Source organism: Fistularia commersonii, chromosome 32 (assembly GCF_037954325.1).
Source record: "Fistularia commersonii isolate RoL2024-O1a breed Wild chromosome 32, RoL_Fcom_v1.0, whole genome shotgun sequence".
In the NCBI taxonomy this organism is placed as follows: domain Eukaryota; kingdom Metazoa; phylum Chordata; class Actinopteri; order Syngnathiformes; family Fistulariidae; genus Fistularia; species Fistularia commersonii.
Genome location: NC_141315.1, coordinates 5,871,121 through 5,888,379, shown reverse-complemented (window position 1 = coordinate 5,888,379; position 17,259 = coordinate 5,871,121). Strand labels below are relative to the sequence as shown.

General features: G+C 38.8%; 1 protein-coding gene across 4 annotated transcripts in view; it reads right to left on the bottom strand.

Annotated features, from left to right (window-relative positions):
- Positions 1-239: 239 nt before the first annotated feature.
- dock1 (dedicator of cytokinesis 1) overlaps positions 240-17,259 on the bottom strand; it is a 177,559-nt gene continuing 160,539 nt past the window's right edge. For 2 of the 4 annotated variants that reach the window (XM_086139460.1, XM_086139462.1), the window contains exons 46-52: positions 16,524-16,607; positions 10,310-10,447; positions 8,368-8,510; positions 7,584-7,782; positions 5,897-6,095; positions 5,140-5,291; positions 240-1,752 (exon numbers count right to left, since the gene is read on the bottom strand). In XM_086139460.1, coding sequence (XP_085995586.1) covers positions 1,657-1,752; positions 5,140-5,291; positions 5,897-6,095; positions 7,584-7,782; positions 8,368-8,510; positions 10,310-10,447; positions 16,524-16,607 — 1,011 coding nt within the window. In that variant the 3' untranslated portion in view covers positions 240-1,656. The remainder of the gene's footprint in view (positions 1,753-5,139; positions 5,292-5,896; positions 6,096-7,583; positions 7,783-8,367; positions 8,511-10,309; positions 10,448-16,523; positions 16,608-17,259) is intronic. The other 2 variants (XM_086139461.1, XM_086139463.1) reach the window with 1 other exon arrangement.

Here is a 17,259-nt window from a genome sequence, read left to right as displayed (position 1 = left end):
GTTTATTTGTCCAATTACTTTTGAGCCCCTGAAATGAGGATATTCCAAATATGTAAGACACGGACAACTAATCTATCCCAAAGTGTCATAAGAAATTAGCTTCACCTTAATAAATTCAGTATTTCTGGTCATGATATACCCACAATAAATCATCAAATACACAGGCTGAAAGATTAGGATTTGATAGTTTAAAAACATTTTTAAGGTAATACTTCTGTACTTGTGCAGCACAGGTTTTCTTATATAGCTACATATTCCAACTTTTACTTGGAATTTCTATATTTATTCAAATAAAGGGTTTCAGTACTTGTACATGGATACAATTACAGATGTTAATCATGTTTTCCTCCAACAAGGACAAATTACAGTAACCCTCAAGTTTCTTAATTCAAATTACTGTTTTGAAAGTTGAACCACACAACTCGTACTTTTCTGTAGGATGAGAGCTTTCACAACTGGGTGAGAAAACCATTTTTTAACGAACACGTCTCAGTACGACCTTCAACGGTTTCCATAACAGACGTCAAGATGGCAAGACAAAGCTGGCAGCTGCGGTTTGTTGGCTCCTCAATGTTGTACAACTATTCTTCAAATATGGGCTACATTCCAGATTCACACTTAGAGCTCTGAAGAGAAATGATCGCTCGGTGAGCAAGCACATTATGTAAATTGAATTGCATTAGCCTATATAGAAGTCATTTTGTGGCAAACTACAACCTGAGATAAAACTCTCGTGTGTCTCTAATGAAGAGGAGGTGCCTCGACGGCTGTCATTCATGTGGGTAGGAGTCTTTGTTACTCAACGTTCACTTGAAGTCAGGAAACATGTAGATTGCTAGTTCATTTTTAGCACGTCTCTGCGTAGACGGAATAATGAGGAAGAGATTTTTTTTTTTTCTTTAAAAATACATACATTTGAAAGTTTATTCAGAAGTCATGTCAGTAGTGAATTTGGAACAGTCATTATTATTGAAACCCAAGGTTACAGCAATCTAGGACAATGATAATGCGTTACAAGTTAGTTGTATGTGCACTCCAAACTTTTACCAATAAAATTCATAATAGGCTCTCACATACCGACTCCTGAAAGTCCCTGTCAATTCAAAATCTACAAGCCCTTTTTTTATTTCATAGAAATGCCACTTGATCTAAATGATACGTTAATACAAAAAGAGTCATCATCAAATCACATACAAAAAACCTGAATAAAATAAAATCATATATACAAACCTCTGTACATAGTGGGAATATGAATAAAAGAGATAAGGAATTAAATTTTAATGAGCTCTCATCTACTTGATGGTATTGGAACGTCGTCGGTGCAAGCTTATCTGTGTGAGCACAATAGCGTGACGAGTCCTGAAGTGGCACTATGTCGACTGCGGACATCGTCGATAAATTCAATGACTGCTTATCTGTGCAACGTGCTCCCTATGGCAGACTGCATCATCTTCAAACTGAAAGCAAAACATAAACAGGGGAGAAGTTGAGAAGAGGGAGATGGGCCGCAGTGAGGTATTCATCTCGTCAAGCTGGGACAGGGAACGAGGCATGTGTGGGTAAAAGCAGCTGCTTTCCAGGGGACAGCGGATGTTGTTGATGCTGTTTTTGTTGTCTTGTCAGTGTGTCGTTTGGTCCTACTGTCAGCGTCTTTGTTCACTGTACAATTCCTGAATCAATAGAAGCCTGTTTCCTGGTGGTCTTGGGAGGAGGTGGAGGAGGAGTCTTGCTGGGTAGGGGAGGCGGCACAGGCTAGGGATGACAAAAAGAAAAAAAAAAAAAAAGACAAAAACCTTAAAATCCAATTCAAGAAGAGGCACTTTCGGATTTAAAGTAAACACGAGGGGTCATGCTGTCACGAAATTGAATAAAATCAGACTGATTAACTTAACTTACAAACTCAAATCAAGAAAGCAAACAAACATATTTGTCAATATTGCATACTTTCACATAAAAGAAAAAAACAGGACATCCGTCATAATAAAATGGGACTGAATCTTGTTGTCCTCTGGTTGGTGGCTGCTGGCAGACTTCAGTATCGCTGTTACGTCAGAAACGACCCATTTTACTTGACTGACAGTTCTTAGGGCCTGACCAAATTGTTTGGCAGAATTACTTGATGATGTGAATGCAGTAAGTATGTTCATACAGTAAATGGTAAGAACAACGCATTTGCTTTGATTTTACAGTGTTTAAGGTTCAGGCAGAAAAAATATAAATGTCCATTTATTTGATATTTACTGGACTGTCTCAGAAATTAGGATATTGTGATAAAGTTCTTTGTCTTCTATAATGCAATAAAAAAAAGTACTTTTTCATTATATTCTAATATTTTAAGATAGGATTTTTGAGTTTTCTTAAGATGTAAGCAATAATAAATCCAGCAATATTAAAAAAATTAAAGGCTTGCAATATTTCAGTTGATTTGTAATGAATCCAGAATGTATGAAATTTTTGTTTTTGTAGTTGCATTGCAGAAGATAAAGAACTTTATCACAATATTCTAATTTTCTGAGACAGTCCTGTATTTATTTATTTATTCTGTTCATTTATAGATTCTGCTGTTATGTTCAGGGCTGGTAAAGTTTCACGAGCAAGTTGTTAATTGACTGAACACTTGCACTATATGAAAATTTCAAGTATTATTGAAAACAAGTTTTAAAGAAGCAGTCTCTTGAGAAACTCCTATCAATATCTACCAAGTCTCCGACAGTTCCATATATTTTATTCGAGCTCGAAAATTCACAATATAGAATATGGTATCATATTTCAGTAATTCTTTTAACCTTCAAAAACTGATACTGTTCCCCAAATCACACGTTGTTTGATGCCTAATAGTAAGGAAAATTAATTTAAGGTAATTCTTTCACAAGAGGATGATGTGAGTGTAATGCATTCTGCTTGTTTGTCAGCTCCAGCTATTAAGGTTAAATGTCATTGCAATCAGAAAAAAAAAGTAAAATAAATAATAAGAATAATAAAAACTTGTTGCCGGGAGAGCAAAAGGCTGATCTAAGAGACAGACCTCCTGCTGTTGCAGCAATTCCTATTGTCTATTCTGTTCAAAATGACACTTTACTCTACATCATTATCATCAAGTGAAAGCGGAAAAGTATTGAAACTACCGACTCAACCATAAACTGTTGGGCCAAATGTGCACTTCGGTCATAAATCAAGTAAACCCCAAAGTCTTTTCCTCGTATATTCAGTTTGGACCCCTGCTGCTGGCCAGTATAAAGACTTTTGGTTGAAGACACTCATGTTGCACTGCAGAACATTTTTAACCGAAAATAATAGGCACTGGCTCATTGGTGCATCAGTGGGACGGTTGTTATTGAGTATCTGTAGGTTATTTCTAAGTCTCAAAGCGCAGCGGCAAGTTCAGTCCAATTCTATCCCTGGCAACTACAGCAGTAATTCGGACACCTAAAGCAAACAATTGGAACAAACTAGTCTTTCTGTCCTGCAGCTGCTGGCTCTTTCCATGAGTCACAAAGACCAAATCCAAGCTAACATGATTCGGCTGGATCCCGCCAAAACGTTCAGCTGTTTTTCCTGTTTTCTGATGCTGTTCAATGTTTGCCGCGGATACCAGTTTTCACCTTCTAGTGTTGGTTTGCTGTGTTTATCCATCCATCTGTCAGCAGGATTATGGGGAAAAAAGTCACTTGAATTTAGAGGCGTGAAGCAGAAGGCCAAGGCGGATGAAGTTATATTTTAGGGGCAATTGTGTTTGGCCTGGTAAACAAACGAAAACAAAAACGCAAACGAGCACAAAACACAAAAACAACCGCCGTAATTTCCGGACTATAAGCCGCTACTTTTTTCACATGCTTTGAACACTGCGGGTTTAACAATGTTGCAGCAAATTTATGGATTTTCGAGGGCGAACAAGTTTCATGCCAGCAAAACTTTTGGCCCCGTTACATCGGACCAATGAAACTACCGTGAAATTCTGAAGCTGTTCAATTGTGACACTGAGGGAAACAAGTTAAATGGTTTTAGTGCGCATGAGGAAGACGAAGACAGAAACTGGATGGATGGAAAGGGCTTTTCCTTATGTTATTTATTACTAATCTTTTTCATCAGCCATGTTCGGAAAAAGCATTTCCGGTATGTACTTGTGAATGTATTTAATCAAAAGTTTAAAAAAATGTTTATGTTTAACATATTTCTGTGTAAATATCTCATGTGATGACATGGATACCTGGGACTTATAGACAAGTATGGCCTATATATGTACACATATATTTGTTTATTTTTAGCTGGTGCGGCTTATATTCAGGTGCGCTCAAAAGTCCGGAAATTCCGGTCATCTTTTTTCCCCCAGGTGCAGTGAACAGATTGTCCCTCTGGTTTCTATCTGTAATGCTGGTGAATAAAATGGATTTGGATCAGGATCAGTTGAAGAACACACAAAGCTGTCAATTTATTAGTATATGAATGTACTTCACACCTCCCTCGACAGAATAAATGATCAATGAGCCCCTAGAATAATTAGAGCTGAAGGGATAGTTTCTGATGCAATGCTGTTGGGTGACCTCACCTGCCTCTATAAACAACGTGTGTCCATCAGTCTCTCAACATCTGCTCTCACTACATTACTGTCAGCCTGATACCAATCTGTGTGCAGGAGCTCCGTTTTACTACCTGTCCGTGGTCTGTGACAGTGGATAAATAAGATTAGTTACCAGAATTGCGTGGCAGAGGGATGGCTAGTGTAGACGTTGGTGATTGTGAGAAGATGAGCCGCTGATTAACAGCAGGAGAGCTCCTGATGAATGTGAGAGGTAAAGTAATCATCCAATCAATCATGTCTCAGCCCCTGGCTGGCTGGCTTGGGTGGTCAGGGTGGGATAAATAACAGTGGGATGGACAGGCAGGAATAGCACCTCATTGCTAACTGCCTACACGAATCTGTGACACATATAACCAAAATGATGTATAAATACAATACAAGTGCAAGATGTAACAGTAAACCATGTACTCATATTAGTGCGGTTCATGCCAGGGTAGGGTACGGTGGAGGAAGGTGGAGGAGGGTGACCCCCAGGTCAATTGTGTGTTGCGTCCTCTTGTTTCATTAATAGTGCCATGCATCATTATGGAGCTCGGCTCAGCCCTAATTAAAATACCTACCCTTTGATGCGGCGGGGGCGGCGGGGGCGTTGAGGGAGTCGTCAAATCTTGATTATCTAGCAGGTTGCCGTAATCTGCCGTGCTGCCTTTTACAGGCAGAGGAGGAGGAATTTCTCCCTTGTCAGCGCATCCCATCCCGTTCAGTTCCAGACCTGTGGAAGAGGGAGTCCGGATCATCAAACTATATCGGTGGTTTCAAAAAAAGAAAAAAAAAAAAAAGAAGAGAAAAAAAGGACTACGTACTTTTCTGTAGTGATTTAAGTTCATTTCAGCTAATTGCAAGATGCAAGAAAGAAAAAAAAGGCTAAAAATTCCTGTAGACTCTTAAAGGGATCCCTCATTGATTTTACATCATGTGGAGTGATCATCATGACTTTGCCAAGTAATAAAATATAATTTTACCCATGATGTCATCTTTTCTTGGAGACAAGGCATTTATGAGGGAAAAAAAAATCTGCATTTCAAACTGGGGGCACCGGATTTTAAAACTGCTTTTAACTTTGAAAGTGTAATCTGACCAGTTTGCTATCAGGTGCAGTGAACTATGCAAAGCAGGCACTAGAGAACCCCAGACAAAACCCATGTGATCTGATGTTTTCCCATCAGATTCACGCAATCTCCACATTCGGTCCTGAATCCGACTAAATATTTTTGTGATGTGATTGTTTTGCTAACACACACCGGAAACCATGCTTTTATCATTTGGGAATTTGTTCCAATTCATGTGTATTTCTCAGGCCGTTGTGAATATACATGCCATTCGTAAGAAGGCACCTACTGGAACCAGTATGCAGGCTAAATGACAGTTTGCTCCTGGGTGTGATGGGTGGAGGCCCAGGGGAAGAGGAGGAGTTTGAAGAGGAGGAAGGGGGTCCGGGCGACACAGACAGACGGCGATCTCCGCCTATTTGGTTAAGAACTTGACTCCTGGGCCTCTGAGGGCGCAGGGGACTGATCTGTATCATGAAACAGGAAGCAAACAAACAGGAGTTTAGTCAAGAAAGAGTGATCTGAGTCTACCAACTGAAATTACACAGAAAGTCAAGAGAACAGCAAAAGGAACAAAACTTCCTGTGTTGCAGATAAGTAAGACCTGTGATTAAGAATAACAAAGCATCAATAAAATATTTATAGTAGGAAATGATTTCATATGTCCTTTGGGACTATTGTGTGCATCCACGTGGATATTAAACTGGCTAGTTATAATCCTAAAGGAGAAACCACATGGATAAATGTGCCTTTTGGGTTACAAACTGATATTTGTGGTTACAAATAATTGTTTCCATGCTAGACTGCACTCTCCCCACTTTATTATGGCAGGAATTTGAATATGAAAAGATATGTCCTCAGGGCTATTCCACAATGTAGGCTACAATAACAAACAACTTTGTAATTGGCCAAACTCAGACAGTTTGCCACAAGGGAGACACTGAAAATAACATCGCACTTCATTTGGGGTTTGCAATTTTTCCCCCCAGGACATTAAAACACACAGTTGAAATTTGTATCACTAAATCGCTTTTTATGGATTTGCGCTTTCTAGTATATAACCGCAATAGAAAAAACAAAATGGCATTAGGGTCCTATCTCAAACAAGATGGGTCTGCCATGGCCAAGAGTAAATAAAGACAAATTGAAAGATCTGAAGACGGCGGCGAGGAAGATAGAAAGGAAAGACATCGTGCAAGAGCTAGTTTCAAGACAGCCTTTTAGATTAAAGTGATTAATGGACTGCGAGTGTTTCCATCCTAATTTATAACTCAATTCAGTGTCATTTTCTGAAAAACTGCAGGTTTACGGATTTCCTTTCACTTCTGTTGAGCAAGAATTGTCTGTTATTTCATCAATATGAGGCAGTACCTTGACATTTTTCCTGACTTTAGACAATGACCATGAATATGTATGGTTTATGAAAAATTGCCAGTGTTAGCTTGACTCTGTTTTTTATTTCATTAATAATTAAATATACTTTCCTTGATTGAAGACTGACACAGTAGACAATGGTTTAAGAATGTCAAAAATGGAAAGTATTCAGTCTGGCAGTGTGAATACATTCAGCAAGCTTCATGGCCTCCTGCCTATTTAATGTTTTACAATTTCTGCAAGGAGGCAAAGAAAGGTTGGTCACCGGTCAAAGATATCTGCAGGAAATATCTAAATAACAGAATCTCAACAAATAGCTAAAACATATATTGCAGGGGTATTCTCTTGGTTTTCAGCCCAAGACCATCAAGATTGGCCATGTCCAAAATGTTAATAATAGCATAATGGGCCAATGATTTGGACAGGATAGCTTCCCAGCTGAACCCTTGTCTTCTTTGCCTAAAATATCTAATAAGGGAATTTAGGGGAAAAAATACAGAAAAAAGCAATCATGTACAGTTAAATTACGGAGGAAAAAAGAGGAGTCAAAAAGAAACGTATTTGCTGTTCTCTTTCAGTACCGTCTCTGACAGTATCACAGCTTCAGCGGGCTGCAGTTGGATCTCGGTCGTCTTCATTTCTTTGTCAAAGGTCTCCTGGTGTTTACTGTTCCTTTTCTCCTTCTTTTTCTCTTTGCGCTCCCTCTCGGGCTCCTCTCGGTCCAGCTTGTCCTGAGACTTGGTGTGAAGTTTCTTTGGCAGCAGGGGCTCCAAGGCAAAACTGCACAAAAGATATGGCGATAATTTGATAAGTCAAACTGAATTAGTCTTTTTCTTAGCTATAAGAATCTGAAAATATCATTAACAGTCCTAGCGTCACATAGCATTTAGATTGCCTTTGGGTATCTTAATCCCTTAGCGAAGCATATTTCAAATGTAATCACACCAAAGAGATTGAGAACATACAGAGGATCTTGTCCTGCAGTACAGATTAAGTGACATGACAACTGTACAACACTGTGACATATAGGGGGGAGAATAACTAGCTCCATACACTATACATCATCACTGTAGGGCAAATATTTTACAACATAATTAACTTAATACCGAGATCAGTAGAAATTTATGCTTTCAGTGGAAAACTTTTTCAACTTTTATTTGTTCGTCTCAAATGTTTTCAACAAAGCAATACGTGTTTTGTCAACTTCAAATTTTTATAAATTTCATTTTTCAATTCAAATGCCAAAATATACATTTGAAATACATATACATAAAACATATAACTTTCGAGGTACAAGAAAAAACAATGTGGTGAACGTGGTGTTTTTGTCATGGCGCTTTTGAACATTTATGAACCAGTGCTTACCCGTCTGAGCCAGGCCTAGAGGGGGAGTTGTCAGAGGAGACAGAGGTAACCGAGGCCACGGACAGCGGCCTCTGGGAGGAGGGCATGGTGAAGGAGCGCACCATGGAGTGAGGACGGGGGCCCCGCCGCTCGTCTGCCGCCGGCTGACGACGCGGACAAAAAGAGAACATGCAAATCATAGGAAACCATTTAACATTTGGAATTTATATTTTTGAGCCTGCAGTTTGTGGGATTTCATCAACTTCCAATACTGTCATATAGTCTGTATTTCGAGACTCTTAGTGGAACATATTTTCATTTCCTTCTTCTGTATCAGAAGAGGTCATAGTTTCGGAGGCTTATGTCAATCATAAAGTTATCATCGCCAAGACTATTAGCTCAAGGGTACAGCAAAGCTTTATGTTCCAAGAAACTGCTTTTACTTGACCCTTTCAAATGTTACGCGAGACATTTTGAAGGACAAAGAGCCTTCGGAAGCGCCACCAATCTGCTGTGGTGGACAAAAAAAGCTGCTCATGTAAAAAAAACGTTTGCAATTTTGTTCAGAATAGAGCTCAATACCTTCGCTTATCTTGTAAAAAGAACAATATAGTAAACATCACCCCTGGCACCAAAAGGATCTTTTTAGCAAGCGCCCTATCACATATCTGATAGAACGGCCTTATTATCGTATCCTGGAAAAGCGATGCATTCCCTCTTTTGAAAGGTCACCACCTTCCTCCTTTAAACTAAAGCGAGGGCCCATTACCTCAGGTAATGGAAGGAAAAGCTTGGCCAAGCAACAATTAATTCTTGAGAAGTGAGATGGGTCGTGCAACCCAGCAGCGATCCACTGTCATCATGAGATGATCTCACAAAAAAAAAAAAAAAAAATCACCCACAAGCCTGATAAACTGTAAAATCAGGAAAATTTAAATTTGCATTTTAATGTTTTGATCGTTTAATAAGTTTTGCATATAATATGAAATCATTTTCCTGTTTGTGACACTGGCTTTGTAGTCACACATTGCCGCAGATTGAAGAAAAGAACCCTGCTCTCCCCCGTGTTTCATGTTTTCATGTTGCACAGCTGGGATTTCTGACTTCACCTACTTCTGAGTCACGAGAAGATGAAACAGATCTCAAGAGCCAAGTTTGTGTTGACATGGCAACCATCACATCAATGTTTTCCTGTGAAGGTGATCTGTCATTTCAATGCAATTTTTCTGTGACACTGACACTTCATCGGTGTCAAGAATTGCACAAAAAACCTTAATAAGAAATATACAATACATATTTATCAAACAAAAAAGATTATGATTCTACAACTAATCAACCGTCTCTTAAAAAATGAAAACCAACCGAAAACTTTTCTTTTCTGTCTTTGGTGAATCACCTTTAACACACTGAACTAGAACACAAGATTTGAAAAACTAAGTCATTTGTGCAGATGCTGAAACAGAATAAAGCATACTTGTGGAATGCTTGTTAAAACTAATGATTGTAGATTTCTTAAAGACAATAAGAATGTAAAGCAAGACTATGTAAGGCTTATCAAACTTTTCCCATTCGGAAATCATGCTCAGTCATAAAACAAACAATATCTTTTGTGGCCACCCATCTCATCTCCTTCCATTTCTGTCACATCAGACATTTAGTGGAAAACATTCTTATGCCAAAACACAGCAAATACTTTGATTCGGATATATTGAGAACTTTCTCTGTCTCTTGGTGAGATATAACCCTGAAAATAGGGAAGGGATGTTAAGAGTCCAAGTACATAAAAGCTTTAAAAAGGCTTTCTCTGAACCCTTGAAATATTGCATCCATATCAACATGATGCACAAAAATCCCTAAATCACAATACTGTTCGTAATGTTGGATGCTTATGTCATGAAAGAAACAAATTGCCACAAAGCACTTTCATACATAGCACAGATTCAAAAATGGTAAAGGAACCTACCAAGGTCTTTACACCATATTGCTTCTCCACCTTCTCCCGCAGCTGCTTGAAACAGGCTTCCATGCGGTCGTGGAAAGGTCGCAGTGCCTCTGTGACCTTCTCTCCATGGATCCGAACACCTTCAGCAAGATGCGGAATCTGGCGAAACAGTGAAACTGATATATTGATGCTTCATAAAAATATCCCAACACTATAGTTCTGTCTCTGAATGTACTTGGTGTTGGGCAGCATGCTGTCAAATTACCGCTAGGTGAATGAACAGTGGGGTTCACACAAAAAGGCATTATTATATTATTATTAAAACCTTATCTTGGGAGTTAGTCAACTGTGTTAGTGAAGGCTATTGCCATGGCACCCACTTTCTACCACCCACAACATCATAACATCAATTTATTGTACTGTACAACCTATTAAAGACAGAATTAAAGCATATAAAGGCATTAACTACATATGATATCTTTTCATAAAATGAGCTGCGCAGATTCGAACCTTATAATGAAGAAACTTTGGTATAGGTGTTCATGGAAAGGCTGAGCGGTGGGGCGGAGGGATGCTGAAAAATAAACCTTGGTGCTAAGGTCTTACAAATAAGCCTCTTTTTTGGTTAAATCAGAGGTGATCTGTGGTGGACTGCGGTAAAGCATTGAGGAATTTGCACAACAAGCAAAGATATTCCTTTGAGGAATAGCAGAGACAAACCTTTTATTTCCCATAGCAACTGTTAAAATATTTGCTCTCTTTTGTGAGTTAGGAGTACTGTTAAGGGCACAAGAAAAGCAGCCTATGTGCTTACATTTAGGAATCTGTAAATGCAGCAGAGACAGAAAAACATATTCACAGGGATCTTACAAAATTTTGAAATGGTGCCTACTTCTGCACACATGGAAACCAAAAAAATTTGAAATTTCGCTTCATTTGAGGAGGACCTGATTTTGTGGGCCACAATTCACCTAAGCTCTGAGAAAAATGGAGCAACGGATCTCCTCAGAGTAAAAAGAGAACAAAGTGTCTGACATAAGGCGAGTACAGAGGAGACTTTGTGTGTTTGTGTTTGAGCGAACATCTAATTCCCCGAAGCCCGCTTGCCTTTCTTCCGTCTCTCGAAGGGTAAACTGCCCCTTCACAGAAGACTACTGCAAGCACTGGCACGGAGCTTCCTGATGCAACCTTTTGTAATCATACTGATGCATGTTTTATGTTCATATGTTTCAAAATGTGTGTGTTGGGGGCTTATTACAGGAATGAACAATATGTAATGCGGACAAGCAAACCTCAAAAAAAAAAAAAATCTGACAATCTCAAGTCCTTAGCCATGAATAATTAAAATGCCCAACATGATATGACATGCTCTTATCATCCTGAAAGTGGAACTGAGGATGTGGCATACGGTGTTGCCGAAAATCCACGTTATTCCACTCGATGAATTATAGCTGTAATCCACAAAACCAGTGTTTTGACACGGGAGAATAAATGAGAGACAGCTTCAAGAACTCCGCAAGGATTCCCCTGATATAAACAACCTTCATCAAGACCACTGGGACCTCCAGGAGGGAAGAGGCGAGAAGGAGGCAAAGAGAGGAAAAAACTATAGAGACCGGAGAGAGAGGAGGGAGGAAAAAAAAAAAAGAAGAAGAGTTTGGAGAGGGGGACAAAATGTTGAGAGACGAATAAGACAGAAATGTGGAGAGAAACAGTGAGAGTGAAAGCTGAGGGAGGATTCGTGTCTCCCAGGATACCCACATCTTTTTATAGACCGTAAGATGATTGAGTGTGCCTGAGTTGGTGGCATGGCAACACAATTCTGCTTGGTAGCTGCACGGAGATAAGCTATTTGTGGAGGACACAATAGCTCAAGGAAAGGGTAGGTGATACGGCCAAAATTCTTGGTGAATTCTATATCATGGTTCAGTAATTGTTTTGGAAGTTTAATGGAGTTACTTTTTTAATCCAGTTGGCAAACTTCATGAAATTTGATTATTTTCTTTTCAGTAGAATTTCGACACAAACATAGGTATTCCCCGCTCATCTTTGATTCGCAGGGATTCCTATTCTTGTTATGTATTCAGTGTCTCCCCCCTCCTACAGGTTACCTTCTTGAGGTCAAAGGAGCTGCAAGAGCTAAGAATTCAGAACCAATTTTACAGAGCCTGATTTGAACATACTACATTGATAGTAAAATGCAAACTCCTATTTTTTTTCTTTTCAGTCCTTCACCAAGAAATATTAAGCTTCCGCAGCAGAACACGCCACATTCTTCTCATTTGATTTCTATGCCAAGGATAACTTGTCTCTCGCTTCTTAAAAACATTTGTGGCTCCAAATGAAACAATATTTGGAGTGAATACTGAGAAGTGTTAAAAGCTAAGCTTATGAACTGGCGTGTTTTCAATGGGAAATGAGCATTGGAGATTGCTTTGTTGAATATCCATGTTTCTAATTCTTTATTCACTTTAGTTTGTCATCTGTCAGGTCATTTAGACTCATTAGCAGATTTATTAGAAATGGCTAAATTAGACTATTGTACTATAATGCAAAAGCCCTGCGGTAACTCTAATTAAAAAGGCCTGTAATATGCATTTTTATTGAGGTTTATCTTAATATTGATTTTGTAACCTTTAATTGTTTTTGTGAATAGGAACTGCGGCAGTGAGTTCTTTCAAACATCACCCATTGGTGTGACTGGACAAAATACTAAACTATCACATTTCACTATTCTGATCTAACTAATACAATGGCAAACATTGTAATTAAAAGTAAAGAGTCACATTCATTAGAGAGATTAATGCAACCAAATATGCCGGTAAGAAGAATGAAAGGGAGGGCAAACTGCACCAGTCTCCCAGATGGAAGTGTTCTTTGCAGATCCCTGTCAATCCATCCCATTATAATGGACAGGGGAATTGACAACTGAGCCACAAGCCGAGGAGCTGGGAGAGACACATTGCTTTCATAAAGCTTGGTGTTCAAGCTGTGATGACATACAGTAGAGGGACAGCTCAGAAAAGTCACAAAAGTGTGTCTCACAAACAAAGATCCGCGCACGCACGCAACCGGGCATGCACACACGCGGTACATTAGATGGAGGGATCAACCCCAAATTGAGGAAAAAAATAAAATTTGACATCCATTGATGAAAATGCAGCTCGTGCCCTGGTGAAAAGGTCAGTGATTCAATTTATTGTTCAACCAGCAACAATTAACGCACATTTTCTTTTTTTTTCTTCGAGTGGGTGATGCTGCTGAGATTTGTTTTCAGGACTAATTTGGGCATCTGTTCAGGGCATTTGCTCATTATAAGGCGAAACATCACAGAAACACTAACTTGCAAGGGAGCTTTTTACAATACCTAATTTCCTGATTTCTAGTCTCTAATTTCCTCTCTAATTACTAGATGAGGACAATGGATATTGCAGAATAACAGTGTGCACTGGCTCATTTCTCCCAGTTTAGTTTGTTAATTGGAGGAGGCTCACCTTCATTTGTCTCATTTAGACAGACTTGAGACATGGGACAAACAAGCATGCTGGGTTTTGCATTGGGGCAGCTGATACCAGCAGGCTCCCGGCGTTTAACTTTAACCTTTCAAAGGCTCCCTTGGAGCATGTTTGGTCTGGGATAAGGAAAAACATTCCTATGTTATTCATTACATGTTTTCATGAGGATACCAGCTACTAATTCAGTTATGCTAATAGATGGGAAAAAAAAACAAACCCTTATCTTAAAGACTATTAACAGGCTGTGGAGCAGTGAATACTAATTATTTGACGGTCAAATTATCAGGCCAAGCGCTGACTTTTTTCTTTTTAGATAGTTGACGAATCCTTCTTCTCCAAATTCCAATTAAAATTAAATGTACACACTTTGTAATTAAATGTTTTCGAGGATATGCTGTCATCTCTTGGTAAATTGAGTTAGCACAAAAAATATTTTCTTAAAAAATATACAATTTTCCAACACCCACCGCTGTTCTGTTGTTTGATGATAAAGGTAAATGAAAAGAAGAGATAATGCATTCAAGAAAGACTGACATGATGGAGATTTTAACATTAACGGTAAATAAATCGGAGTTTAACTACATTGTCTGTCTGTCCAATTATTTTGAGTTTTGAGAGCCTATCCTGCTCTCAGTACCTGGAGCCAATCTCATCTGACCCTGGGTGAGAGGCCACTGCCAGTAGGTCACAAGAAAATTTTGTATCTCATGTCTTTTTAAATTAAAATATTCTATCAGATAACACTGAACAGAGTAATAATGGTGTTCGATGCAGGTCACCAGCCTACTGGTCACCTAAAACATTCCCTTTGCTTGAGCTCTGGACCTTTTAGTAAGATTGATAGCATTACATTGTTCAGACTGATGATTTTTTTTTTTCTGAAGCTGTGGCGTGATATCTGACGGTATTAAGTTTGATACTCTACCTCTGTAAATTTCCATGTTTCATACTTTATTTCGTTATAGATTGATGCGTTGCGAACAATCTCGCTTATAGATAATCAATGTAGTCAATTTTACCACGTTAATGCTATTTAGAGAAACTTCTGAATCTGCTCAGAAGTAAAAGATCATTAACATATACCTTTAAATCAAAATGCACAGCTTTATGTTATCTGAACAGCAACTGAAATAACAAAGCTTTATGACTGCCGTGTCAAAAGCAGGAACCCTATATAGGGCTGGCATATTTCTGGATGAATCATTGAGCATTACAAAGAATAAAGGTTTTCCAAACCAAAAAAGCTCTCAGATTCAGGGGTGTTGCAGTGATACGGTGTGCAAAGGTGACCTACTTTATGACAGCAGAAAGGAGAACACCTATTGCAAATTCAATTAACTGCTTGTTTCCTTGCAACTACTGACAGGAAAAATAGGAAAAACATAAAACAAAATAACTTCAAAAAAACTTCAACCGTGTCTTTGCTCAATTCTTGGATGAACTATAAAGCAGGAAATCATGACCTCCTAACTATTAATTTGACCCTCAGTTCAGACACCCCTATGGAATAGCCCACTAAAATATAAGGAAGGAACTCTGCTCCTTGAGGAAGGAAAGATAGTCAGGACTTTATTAAAGATGAGCAAAAGATCTGTTGAGTTTCATCGTACTCTGTGTGTGTGTGTGATGTTTTCCAATAATGTGTGTATGTGCACGTCCTGTCTGCTGTGTGCGCACTTCCTTCAGGCTCACTGAGGGCACAGCGATCACAAAACTGCCAGTGCTGATCTCTCGCTGTCTTTTCACCCAGCGGAGCATCCTCTGTAACTGCAGAATGTTTGCTTCAGCATTCTGCCTTGCTATTATCTCCACTGAACTCTTTAACACACTTTTCCACTGCTCACTTCAGTAACTGTCATTGGACACTCCTCTGGGCAGAAGCTCTTCAAATTATATCGTATTTTCATAACCTCTGAAAAACAAGTCACTCCTTCAGCATTTGTAGTGGTTTAGTCAACAACATTTCCGACAAAATGTGATATTTACACAACAACAAATTTCGGTTTTGTACTTGCGAGAATAAATTCCTTCTCAGGTGATAATACATCATAAATTGCTTTGCGGTGTTTATGGTTTATCCAACAGCGTGGTTTCCATATCCCATATAGTTGAAACCATCTTTTGAGATAGTATTCAATATTATCTCTTATAAAACTAGATTTATTTGTAACTTTACACTGTCGATTTTTGCACAAAATCTCAGAACATGGCTGAGGCTACTTAATTTGTATGGTATACTGGAAATACTGTAATCATATAGGGGCGGGTTTATTATTTCAGTCATAGAGAAGACACAATCTTGCAGTCTGAAGAATTATATAAAATTCAGCCAAAGCCAAAATGAATCCTTTCCGTGTAGTTTAATATTGAGCTCGTTGGGTTTTGAAATCACCCACCATTGAAGATCAATAAATTAAAAAAATCCAACTTGTTTGAATTTATTATCGGTACGCTTCAGCGGACATGAACAGACTTTGCATTGAGAAGCTTGCAGGTTAAATTCTGTTTAATACCTCAACGTCTCTTGGTACCGTCTGGATGGATCAACTGTGAGTGAGTAGAGCAAGTGCTTTAAAAGCATTTAAAGTTACATCAGAAAGATAATTTGACAGACAAATTCATCCATTCACTTCATGAACTTTTTTGTCAGTGATGGAGTACAGTACTCAGACAAGGAAATTAAGTTTAGGCGTCCTGATGATGCCAAGCGTTGGACTCACCTGCCAAGCAATAAGGTCCTTCAACTTCTCTATTTTTTCAAGGTCGTCTGGATGCTCATGCATGTACTTGTCATTGAAGAATGCCTGCATAGGATTGGAAAGATGTTGCAGGGTTAGGTTCTTTTTGTTTATAGAAAAATACAGGAGAAGATAGAGGGATTCTCTATTTTAAGGGAGGAAAACTGTATGCCTCCATCTTAGCTTTTCTGAACAAGCTCTATTAAGATTTGGCAGCTACACTGCCAAAGTACTGAGAAAATGCTGTTTGTAGTTGTTTTACTATTTTCGGATAATGTAGATTTTTCTGCTCCTGCCCGATCTTTGGCTCAATTTACCTCAAAGGTCAAAATGATGGTGCAATCCAAATTTCAAGGGCAGCTGATCTGGTAACGCCAATGGTTGGTTTGACCACCCGAGTTGTTCTGGACACTATCTTTAGTAACTATCAGCTGTCCCACTATCTATTTTATCACTGCCCTGGTTATGTCTGAGGCTGACTTTCTGTTTGAATGTCACAAAACGAAAGGCATCAGATGCAAGAGACAGGGGCCTGGGGAAGTTTTAAATGAGCATTTAATGTGAGAATCACTTGATTCATTTGGTTGTTTGAATGAGAAAAAAAACGGTCAAAATCACTTTTTCCTCCACAACACATACCATCCTGCTGAAATACGGTTTGGACTGGAAAGAACACCCTTTGCTCCGCTACAAATCGAAATGAATCCATTCCAGGCAC